At 39.6% G+C, this 12449-nt stretch overlaps 1 protein-coding gene across 2 annotated transcripts in view; it reads left to right on the top strand.

Annotated features, from left to right (window-relative positions):
• LOC140520263 (xanthine dehydrogenase/oxidase) overlaps window positions 1-12449 on the top strand; it is a 112570-nt gene that overhangs the window by 24188 nt on the left and 75933 nt on the right. The window contains exon 1 of one of the 2 annotated variants that reach the window (XM_072634113.1): window positions 4973-5477. The exons of the other annotated variant lie outside the window; for it this stretch is intronic. Coding sequence (XP_072490214.1) covers window positions 5358-5477 — 120 coding nt within the window. The 5' untranslated portion in view covers window positions 4973-5357. Of the gene's footprint in view, window positions 1-4972; window positions 5478-12449 lie in introns of those variants that run through there. 2 annotated transcript variants of the gene reach the window in all.

Genomic DNA, 12449 nt, shown 5'->3' with positions numbered 1-12449 from the left:
CCATCTGATAGCTTCCTATTTTAGTGAATTATTCTCACTAACTAGGTGCTAAACACTGTTGTTTCTACTGATGGTAAAGGAATACAAATTCTGTCAGCACTTTCTCTTGATTCATCACCCTGGAAGAAAGTCCTGGTTATCACAATGTAGTTACAATTCTGACAATACATTTCATTTCAATGTAACTTTCACTATCAATTTACTTTCTAAAAAATAAATAAGCATTAATTTTCTCATCCTCTCACCCTCCCCAATTCTACTTTGGGGAAAAGAAAGAAAAAACGAACAAAATGCTTCTAATGAATATGCATAGTCAAGAGAAACACATTCACTCATTGGCTTTGTTCAAAAATGTCTATCTTACTCTGGATCCTGAGTACATCACCTGTCTGGCATGAAGTGAGTATCATGCTGCATCTTCTGTCCTCTGGAATTATGATTGGTTATTGCATTGATCAGAGATCTTAAGTCATTCAAACTTGTTTGTCCTCAAAATACTGTTGTTTTTGTCTAACAATATTTTGTACCAGAAGGTCCTTGTGGACTGTTTGGAGAACCGCAGCCCAGCCAAGTCATTGGTTGAGATACCTTGGAGTCAATGGACTTCAAGTTTATCTTGTTCCTTCTGGCTTTCGGTGCCCTTCCAGGTCTGGACACCAGTGTACTTGAAGTATCCTATCCTTGTCTTGCAGATTTTGATGCTCTAGTAAGTGAAAAAAGCATACATAGAAAGGAAACACACCCTCATCTCTCAATCCTTGCTTGCTATGAAATGGAATCATTAATCAAAGTTGTTCTTGTGGAGAGATTAGCAAGGCAGAGGACATAAGGCCTCAGAGAAAATACCAAGTATTTACCAGATACTTTATTTCTCTGATATGAAGGGTCAACAAAGTGGATATAAAGACTTTTAAATGAAGAACTCTTCTCTACCTATCATGCTTCTTAAACCAACCCTGTCTCTTGCCCAAATACCTGTAAAACATTATTACACTGTTAACAGTGTAGACAAATATACAAGATGTTAGAGGTGAGGAGGGGGTGAGGTACTAAGTACTGTGCCAGATATTGGAAGACAAAAGAGGGTTAAAATTCCTTCCATTCAATCCACCAACCAAGCAAGAAGCATTGATTAAGCTCCTAGTATGTACCAAACACTAGATATGGAAAAGCAAAGGAAACAAGTTCTGTCCTCTAGCATCACACACTGTAGTAGGTGAGATAGTATATATGTACATGCAGAATAATTAATTCATTTATTCAATAAATATTTGTTAAGTGCCTACTATAGACCATGGACTACCCTAAGCACTGGGGATGCAAAAGGAAGCACAAGACAGTCCCTGTCTTACAGTCTAATGGGGGAGCCAACATGCAAACAAACATATACAAAGCAAGCTATATATAGGATAAGTAGAAAATAATTAAAAGAGGAAAAGCATTAGAATTAAAGCATTAGGGAAGGCCTCCTGTAGAAGATGGAATTTTAGGTGAGGCTCAAAGGAAGTCAGCAAGGCCAGTAGTCAGTGCAGGAGGGAGAATATTCCAGGCATGAGGGAAAGCCAGAAAGAATGCCTGGAGAGATGGATAGCCAGGAGTCTGTGGATTAAAGAGTGCTAGTCCAGGAGTAAGGTGTAAGAAGACTGAAAGGTAGGACAGGGGGTTGGGTTACAAAAATTTTGGAATGCTGAATAGAGCATTTTGTATTTGCAACAGGGAGCCATTGCAGTTTTTTGAGTAGGGGGGAGATGTGATCATTTTATGAAATGGGTTTTAGGACTCACTTTAGTGGTTGAATGGGGAATGTATTGGAATGGGAAAAGATGTGTGTATGTATATGTAATATAAATCTATGTATATCTAGACCATACACAAGAAAACACATGGTAGTATTTGGAGTGAGGATGGGGTGGTAAGGGAAAACCTATTATGTAGTCTATGCTAGGCACTGTAAGTACAAAGACAAAAGAGAAAAACAATTCCTATCCTCGAGGAGCTTATATTCTCATAGGGGAGGGAGGAAGGGTGAGTCAACAACATTTTCACTGGTGGGCAGTGCTGGAAGTCAGAGATGAAGGCCTCACAGTTCTAAGAGTCAGAGGAGGAGGGAAGTAGCTGATACAGATGCAGGGAAGTGTGAGATGGGGTGCTGAATCTGGGGAGCATCAAATCAAGTCAGTTTGGATGGAATATAAATTGTGTAAAGAAGACTGATGTGAAATCAGTCTGGACAAGGTAGGTTGGCCAGACTGTGAATGACTTTAACTGGGGAAAAACTGAGGAAAAAAAGAAAAAATGGTGATAAATACCCTTCTGCTCTGCACATGCACTCACTACTTCCTGCTATGGACTTTGTTCACTTGAAAGCAGATATGGACCCACAATGTTACAACATGCCTTTATTGATTGCCAAGCAGATACACGTGAAATGAACACTTTGAGCCAGTAACGTGTGTAAGGGTGGACTTGTCAGAGATGAAAAATGGTCCTTAGGGTAACAGGGGTGAAGAATCTGCAGCCTCCAAGCCATATGTGGCCTTCTAGGTCCTTGGGGGAGGTCTTTTGACTGAGTCCAAGTTTTACAGAACTAATCCTTTTATCAAGGGGATCTGTTTCATGAAGTTTGGATTCAGTCAAAGGGCCTCACTTGAGGACCTAGAAGGCCACAGGTGGCCTGGAGGTCACAGGTTCTCCACCTCTAGGGAACATTCTACACTGTGGAACTTTCCCTTTCTCTTTTCTTAGCTCTCTGCTTGGTATGGCTAACATCTAAGCAACTCCTAGGGTAGGGAGCTATTGGGTTCCAGGGCTGTGTCCAAATATATCCTGAGCTATTCAGCTGGACAAATTTCATTTCAATCAACATGTATCCAATTCAATTCAATAAGTATTTATTATATGAGAATCTTCTATGTAGGTGGCACTGATGATGCAAACACCAAAACAAAAACATTCCTGTTCTCAAGGAGTTTATATTCGATTGTTCACATTATGACACTATTTTGCTCAGTAAAAACAACATAGTTGTTGTCAGAGCTATTACAAGTTCCCAAGTATGCCAATTATTGTTTATATGTGAGTGAATATGAGTGAACCTTAATTGGAATTTAATTATCCCAATAAGAGAGGCTTCTATGAGTATATGGTATAAAAAAAAGGTCTTTTTCCTGCATTGAGACAGCTTTATGGTCCTTTAATTAGGGACAGGTTAAGGATCAGTAGAAAGCTTCGGAAGTCTGAATGAGAGTGTCAACACCCCAGAGAGCTACATCAGGTAAAGTCTCTTAGCCTTTAATTTCTCCATCTGTTAAAAGGAGGTAATCATAACAATACTCTTCCTTTCCTCAAAAAGCTTTGTTGAGAGGATCATCTGAAATAATGTAGGTGGATGAGCTTAGGAAACTTCAACATTTTATGCAAATGAAAGGCCCTGGCCTTTTTGTTTTATGATGATGATGATGAGGATGGTAAAGCTCTATCTCTACTTATGCTCTACTCTCATGCTTCATCCTGGAGTAGATATGAGCTTAAATTCCTAAAAGCTAGGCCAGTGGAATACAAATTTGAGCAGGCTGTAAAAAATTGGAAAGGCTTCAAATATAGGCCAGGTGATAGACGCCCACCCATCTATGAATTGAGGTCAGGCCTAGCTAAGTTCTGAAAGGCTCATTACCAGAAGATTGGCCAGCAATGAATTACTGGTCGTAGCAACTTAGTGAGATCTTATGGGGGCCTTTGGTGGTTAATTTTCCTCTACTCTCCTCTTTACACGGTTCCTATATATATATAAAATTTGTGAGCATGTGCATATAATAATGTTTTATATAATATTAATAACTAATATGACAACAATAACAATATGAACTAATATGAGTTTGTTTGTAGTGTCTATTGTCCAGGGGTATGTCATCATTCCTTCCTCTTTCCTCAGCTTTTCACAGTATGGCCCCAGCCTACCTTGTCCAGATTAATTCCACCTTAGTCCCCTTCACATACTTTCTGCTCCAGTCAGACTGGTCTATTTGACATCCCCCGCAGTGGAGAGAGTAGGAGCCAGTCTACACTGGAAGCTCACTATACAGATGAAATAATAAGTCAGACCTAATAATGATGATGATAAATTATATAATGTGATTTTATCTGTGTGGGGAGCGTTCAGTAAGGAAACTCACCCTTCCAATGCAGACTGGCACCTACTCTGAGGCTAGTTCTCTATGCCCTAGTGGGTGCTCATCTGTACATGTATGTATGTATGTATGTATGTATGTATGCATATGTCACCTGGCTCTTGCCCAAGCAGGACAGAGAGAAGGGAGCCCTGTTCTGCATATGGAAGGAGATGTGTTGCTTGATTGGGTGAATTTGTCCTCATATGTGGCATAAGTAGCATGACATAGTGGATAGTGAGCTAGGCCTTCGAGTCCAGAAGAACCAAGTTCAAATTCTCCTCTGACTTGCTAGGCAAGATGCTCCAATTCTCTCTGCCACATGATAAGTGACAGACAGTTGCCAATCTGTATTGGCAAAAGGAACTTCCACATTTGTAGATCCAGAAGAGGGGAGGAATAGCATGTCCACATTTGTAGTAGTTGAGGTTTTATTTTTTTACTGCTGTTTTTAAACTACTATGAAAAATATCCTCAAAACAATTTGTCATGTGTATAGGTTGAAAACACTATTCATCATCTCACTGGATCCTCCTATTTCTGTGAGGTTTTTACTGGAAGCATTTGTATTATCATCCCCATTTTACAGAGGAAGCAATAATCCAAGAGAGATTAAGTGACTTCCTCAAGGTCAAGCAGTTGGCAAATGGCAGAGTCTGTCTTTGAACCTGGGTATACAGACTCTGAGGCCTCTCTCTTTTCTGCTTCCCTCACCATAACTTTCAAGTTTCAGGGGAACAGCTAGTGTAAAAATGTTTAGATTCCTCTGTATCGTCTCTTTAGTTTAACAATCTCAGTCAACGTTTAATAAGTACCTACAAGAGGAGAGCTCTCTTTGAAGTGAGTGGAGTTGGTGTTTCTTCATGCTGATTCTGCTTCATTTGTGGGGAGGCCTCCTTGGCCCCACCTTCAGTCCCGCCCTCCAATAGCAAGAGGTGAGGAAGGATAAAGCAGGGTAGTTGCGGGCAGGGGATGAGAAAGTTACCCCTGTCCCGAGGTGGTTCCTCAATGTCTGGGTGTGGTCTGGCTGGAGCTCTTGTGACATACAAGTTTTGAGAATTGGCTGTGTAGGATTGGTGGAGATTATGCAAACAGTAGAGACTCCTGCCAAGGACTTTCTGTGCCTGTTCGTTACCAGCTGACTTAGTTTCATTTTTGATTTAAGTTGCATCTGGAGAGGAGGTATTCGTGATGGTGCACAGCAGAGGCAGCTGCGAGGGGGAACCCGAGAGGGAGGTGTGGGCAGCACAGGGAGGTCAGCCCAGGGCCATGGCACCGGATGAGTTGGTTTTCTTTGTCAATGGCAGAAAGGTAAGCAAGGGTCTGATCTTTGGCTGTTTTTGATCCCTAAAGTGGTGTGTGTGTGTGTGTGTGTGTGTGTGTGTGTGTGTGTGTGTGTGTGTGTGTGTGTGTGTGTGTGTGTGTATGTGTACTCGACTGGATTTTTTTTCTCTCTTTGCATGCTCACAGAACTGGTGCTAAGTTTTTATTAAAAAGTTTTAAGTTTTTCTAGGTTAGGTTACAGGGAAAACATTCTGGGGATAAGGGAGACTTAGGGAGGGGAAAATATGATAAAGAAAGGAAGCTGGTTTGGGAGGAAGGGTAAGAGAGTAACTAGATCTGTCCTACAGACCGAGGTAGTGGAAAGGCTGTTGAATCAGGATTCAGAGGGCCCTGGTACAAATCCTGTTTCTACCCCTTACTGCTGGTGTGACTTTGGGCAAATCTCATCATCCCCTGGGCCCTGTAAAATAAGGGATTTGGACAAGATGATGTCTAAGTGCCCTTCTAGTTCTAAAGTCTAAAGGTTTCTAGGAGGCTCTGGCCTTCTATGGTAGGCGGCTGAAGGGATTCTTAGGTGTGTATACATGTCAATATATAAACATATGTCTGTAGATATTTATGCACGTATAAAATGAAGGTGAAGCAGAGAAGGATCTTAGGTTGGATTTGAGAATGTTGTTGCTTTCAAAAACTCAAAGAAAAGAGACTGGGCAGCCTCACACTCTATGGACCATTTAGTGTGGAGTCTTGGCCAGCCATTACACAATGCTACTTAGCTTATTACAGGCCTGTTTGACTCTGATCTTTTCCCTTTCAGAGAATCACCATCAGCTATAAGCTTCTTGCTATGTGCCCACTCACACAACCAATCAGAGAATGGGATACACCTACTTCCTCTCCCCCTTTTTTAAGAAGAGAGAGAGAGCAAAGGATGAGTTTTCTCTCTAGGTCTCTTCTCCCTCTTGCCCCAAGTAGAGGGCTTACCTGTGCACAAGTGGCTGCTGCTACCAAGTTCAAAGACTGATGCTTTAGCAGTTTTAGGGACTATGGAGCTTCTCTTCTGGCAGCTTCTTGGATGGGTTCAAGATCAGAACTAGACAGTGACTCAAGAAAACTCACAAGGATTGAGGCTAGATTGGGAGGTCAAGCAGTTGAAAGACTATGGACCATTTGGCTAAAAATCTGCTCTCTTTGAGGGATGGAAAGAAAAAGATCTTAAGCTTTAGAACTAGTAGGTACCTTAGAAGTCATCTAGCCCCACATTCTCATTTTACAGGAAGTAAATTGCCCACGGTCACCCAGCTAATTAGTGCCAGAGGTGGGAAAAGAAGCTAATTCCTCTGATTCCAAATCCTCTGTTCTTTCCATTACTCAACACTACCTTTTATAGAGGAGATATTCTTTATTTTGTTTCACTGAACAGATGCAAACACCTACTGAAAGATAACTATATTGTCGAAATAGCTTCCTATTTACATCTATTTATGTAATGTTACAGGAATGTTATATAAAATCTTTGGGAAAAGCCTATGTTTCAGTGTTTATTTCAAAATATTCAAATATTGGAAGGGATTGGATATCACTATCTGTGTGACCCTGCACAAGTCACTCAAATTATGTCTGCCTTAGTTTCCTCACCTATAAAATGCGCATGATAATAATAGTACCTACCTCCCAGGGCTGTATTTTTTTACAGCAATCAAATATTTATTATTTATTACTAATTACTGTTTCATTACTGATAATATATATTATTGCTATGTGCTAGAAATGCAGAGAAAAGAATGTGATAGTCCTTTGCTTTCAGGTCCTTATGTCTCTATGAGAAGAGTTACTACATACATATGAAGAATACAAAGAATAATCACAAAGTAAATGGCAAGTTTTAAGTGGGAAGGGAAATTTTTGAGGTAGCAGGTGCTGATTGTGCTGGATTAAGAAGGAAATGTTGGATTCAAAGAAGAAGGGTGAAATGGAGTGGGGAAATTCCAAGCATGGGAGACTTCTAATTACTTGGCTGCCTTTGCTGTTTCCAACAAAAGAAATTCACTGTCTTGCTAATATGTGTATGTATGTATGTATATATATGTGTGTGTGTGTATATATATTTGTAAACATATACGTATGTATGTACAAGTAAGCAAATGGTAACATAGTGCAATAATATGTATTCCATAATAAATATATTATATATTAGCTCTAGACACATATCAAGAGAAGAAACACTCTTTTTAAAATATGTGTACGTGTATGTGCAGACATGTAAATGCTAATATATCATGTCATAGTATATAATAAATATATTCTAATATATAAAAATATGTATCAAGAAAAGAAATTCATTATCTTGCATAATACATACATACACATATATTTTTATTTTATTATTATTTTTTAAATAGTACAATGTCCATAGCAGCCTTGATTATAATCACACATGCAAAAGTGAACAGCAAGTCCTGTCTCCTAGTTGTGAAGGTGTGCTCCCTGGCCATGGCAAATTTCTGAGGGTACATAGTTTGCTGGTTTCCCTCATTCATCCTCAAATGAATGAAGATTTCATGAGAGTCTAGACATCCCAGAGGTGGAAGGGACCTCTCATCTCGGATCAGAAATCACCTCTTCAACATCCTGGACAAGTGATCCTCCTTTGTTTGATCCTTTGGTTGAAAAGGCTTCCAGTAATGGGGAATTTGCTGTAGCCCATTTTGATTGGGATAGTGCTTAAATATTTTATTTAATTTTTTCTTTGCCTTAATCTGTGTCTCTGGTACTTCCGTACATAAAGTCCTCCCTCTCTGCTCTCAGGTCCAAGTCAGAGAAGTCTATTCCATCTTCACAGTGACTCTTAGAATAGTAGATTTAGAGAGGGAAAATCCACTGAGATCATCTGATTCAACTTCCTTGTTTTATAGATGAGGAAACTGAGATTCAGGGAGGTTAAGTAAATTACCCAGCATTAAATAAATTGTAAATTGCAAAGCTGATATTGGAACCCAAGTCCTCTGACTCCCAACCAGTCTTCTTTCCACTGAACTATGATGCTGCTCAGGTAGTAGGTATACAAAAGATACAGCTTGGTGAGTCTGACAATAGGAAGGACTTAGACCCTAGCACTGTGACACTGGGCAAGTCAATTTAATTTCTGCCTGCCTCAGTTTCTTAAACTATCAAATGGGGATAATAATAGCATCTACTTCTCTGGATTGTTGTGAGGATCAAATGAGATATTTGTAAACGCAGTGCCTGGAATAATTTAATAAAATGCCTGTTTCTTTCCCTTTCCATACTATCTTTTCCAGGACAGATTTTCAAATTCTTGAAGACAGCCATCATGTCTTCCCTTAAGTCTTCTCTTTTCCTGTCTCTAAACATCCAAAGATTTAATTCATCCTTCCATGGCCCTATTAAACATCCTGGTTTTTCTCCTCTGAGGACCTTTGCAGTTGTTTTTGTTAAAACAAGGCACGCAGAGATGAAGACAATATTTCAGGTGTGGTCTGATCAGGGTGATTAATTTTACAATTTTTAACAAAATTTTTCAAAATTCTGAATTAACAAGCACCAAATGAACTGAACATTTCTATATGTGAAATAGAATTACAGTTTGTTTTTCTTTTTGAAGTATATGGTAAGTCAGTGTATAACTTTCAAAGCTGTCCTCTTTGTGCTTCCTTTTAGCCTTCCTTCCGTTCTCTTCTGCACATTTTTTAAAAGAGCTTAATTTTTAAAATTTTCTACTTAATGAACATCAAAGAAGAGAGCACTTCTATATAGCAAGTAAAACAGAAAAGGGGGATATTATGAAGCTGTGACTACTGCACACAGTTTACCTTTAAAAAGTATATAACAATTTTAACAAGTTACTTTCCACGCTGTCTTGCTTATCAGTCCACAAACATGTCTTGGGAGGCATCTGGGCCTTGTATTCCTCAACTAAAGCCCTAATCTGACAACTCATGGAGGTTACTTTAGGGCCCTGCCTTAGGTTCTTAATGTTTTGGTTTTTTTAACTGAAAGTGAGGTCTAGTGAATCCTGTGGACCCTTTACAAAAGATGGCTTTTAGCATATAAAACCAAAATGTGTAGGATTACAAAGAAAATCATTTATATTGATATAATGCTTATGAGCATATTAAAAAAATTCCTGGAGCCTAGGTTAAGAAGTCTTGCCAAGGTTCCCTCAAGCATATGATTCGTTTGGTTGTGCAAAACTGGAAATATTTCAAGTACAGACTTGGTGATACACAGTCAATCATTATGTTGCCTAGTTAAGTTCAGAGAAGTAGTGTCATGGGGTTTGCTGCAAGGGGATGAGATTTTTTGGATCACAGAGACTTTCAGTGACTGCTGAGTCAGAGTAAGATTGTGATCTGCCTCCATGGAGAGGGTTCCCACAGTGACAAAAATCACAGATCCTACAATTTCAGAACAAATGTGCCTCTAAATAACCAGTATTTCTCCTTAATGGAGTTTTAGATCCCTGGGGGGATTCATGGAGCTAGAAATCTTCTCTATCAGTTATAGTACAGTGGGGTCAGTTTGGCTGAGACTCTCAAAGGGAGAAGATCCAATGACTTGCCCAGGGTCTCATAACTTAGTGTCTAAGGCAGGATTTGAACTCAGGTTCATCCTTTATTAATTCACTATGTGACTCTGTCTTCTGTGTGCAGCATTGTCCTAATTATTGCGGAACTTAGAGAGTTATAAAAGATATAAACAGTTTCTGGTCTAGTTGACTATAATACAGATGCACAAACCTTCAGTAAAAGCAGTATGTGATGAATGCTACAGAGGGGTATAGATGATGGAGTTTCTTTCAGAGGAGGGAGATATTTCTAGCTGGATAAATTATTCAGGGAAGATATAAAAGAGGAGGGATAGTTTGAGTTGCGATTTGAACAATGAGGAGGAATTCATTAAGTGGAGAAGGTATCTCATGTGGGGGAAACCACCTGAATAAAGGCATGGAGGTGGAAAAAATATGAATTGTGTTTGGGGAATGGTGGATCAGTTGGTTTGGAGTATGGCTTTCATGTAGGCAAGTAATGGGAAATGAGGTTGGAAGAGGTAGACTGGGGATGGATTGCAGAGGGGCTTAAATGTCAGACTAAGGAATTTGGATTTTAACAGAGTAAAATGGGGATTGATTAAAGGTTTTTAGCAGGGCATGATGATCAAAGTGGTGCTTTACAAAAATCAATCAGAAAGTGGTAAGGAGGCTGGGTAAGAGTAGGTAGAGACTAGATCACTCTTCAGGAGGGTATTAATGTAGGCCAGAAGTCAGCTGACAAGGGACTATGCATTGGGCTTCCTGAATTCTAGCTTAGGACAAACCAAGTTTTTCCCTCAGAATGAGCTTATTAAATATCTCTACCACATGCTTTCCACAAAACCCTAGACTTGAAACTCCCTAAAATCTAGTAAATTTTGGTACTTGACTGTAACATCAAATCATCAATAAAGCTGTGCTTCTTCTATAGACCAGAAGCCTGGCCATCTCCTTCAGACAGATTATTAAACTCAGATTATGAAGGGGTTGTTCTAGTTGACCTCTGAGGTTCCTTTCAGCTCTAAATCCATGATCTTATAACTGTACTAGGCTGGCTTCCTTCCCGATGTTGCTATCTGACATTCCTGCAATTTATAGGGGTGGTGTAGCAAGGACTTTGACTTTAAGCAAAGTAGCAGGTCTGGGACAGAATATCACAAATTTTAAATGCCGCAGAAGCTTCAGCACCATGAGCCACTTTGGCATTAAGAATTTAAGGTTAAGAAGTATACTTGTTTAATATGTTAATTCTTCTGTAAATTTTAGAGATATCTTTATATTTAATTTAGATTTATATATAAATTTATATTTAGATATCTAGCTTTAGCTTGACTTCTTGTTCTTCAATGATCCTTGCAAACTCTTGTGAGAGATACTGTGAATCTTTCCCTTACCCTTACCTGCCCCACATGCAGGCAATTGCCAAGTCTTTTTGGTGTCACCTGCACATCTCTCACATCAGTCCTCCTCTCTCTTCTTATGGGTCTACCACCATAGAACAGCCCTCATCACCTGGACTATTGAGGTGGAATTGGTCTTTCTGCATCCATTCTCTTACCTCTGCAGTCTACCCTTCTTCCACACAGCGGTGTGATGGTAAATGTTAACAACAGACTCTCTGATACACTTTTAAGCTTAATCTGGATTATTAACATTTTATTCATCTCTTTCTTAAGTCTAGAATCCAGAAGACAATAAATCAAGCCATGAATGGTAGTTGACTTTATCACACTGAAAATTTAACAGTCAGTCTGAACTAGTCTGGCTGGCTCCTGCACACTCCTGACTGTTACCTCTTTAATTTTCCTAAAGGCATAGGTCTAATCAGGTCATTCCTTTAACTGAAAACTTTCAGATGCTTCCCATATCCTATAGGCTTAAAATACAGTCTCAGTTTGACAGTTAAGATCTCTTACATTCTGACTCCCACCTGCTTTTCCAGCCTAAATTCACATTAAGCCGTTTTACAAACTTGGCATTATGACCAAACTCAACTACTAGCTGCTGCCCCAAATCAGTACCCTATCTTGGGTCTCCATGACTCAGAACAAGATGGGCCCCATGGCCTGAAATGCTTTCCTCATGCTGCCCCTCAAATCCTTGTCTTTTAGGGTTTAGTTTTGTTTCCACCACCTCTTTGGAGCCTTCCCTGATTCTCTCTTTCCTCCTCTGACAGTGTTGCTAGTACATTCACTTTCAATCTTCTCTTAGCTATACATGCATGTTGTATCCTGCTAATTGGGATTAAGGCATGGTCTTTAAGAAGTAAACCAAACCAGCAAATCCTATGATATTCAGGTAGGTTTCAGCCTTCAAAATTTACCTTCTCTTGGGTAGATCACACTCAGGTAAGGTCATGATACCCCATATGGAGAGAGCAGAGCAGAGGAGAGGAGAGGTGCTGAGTTGCCCAACTGAAACTGTCCAGTTGGGTCCCCAGTGGGAAG

This window comes from Notamacropus eugenii, chromosome 1 (genome assembly GCF_028372415.1).
Source record: "Notamacropus eugenii isolate mMacEug1 chromosome 1, mMacEug1.pri_v2, whole genome shotgun sequence".
NCBI lineage: Eukaryota > Metazoa > Chordata > Mammalia > Diprotodontia > Macropodidae > Notamacropus > Notamacropus eugenii.
Note: the sequence above shows the minus strand (reverse complement) of the source record. Positions and strands in the feature narration are given on the sequence as shown.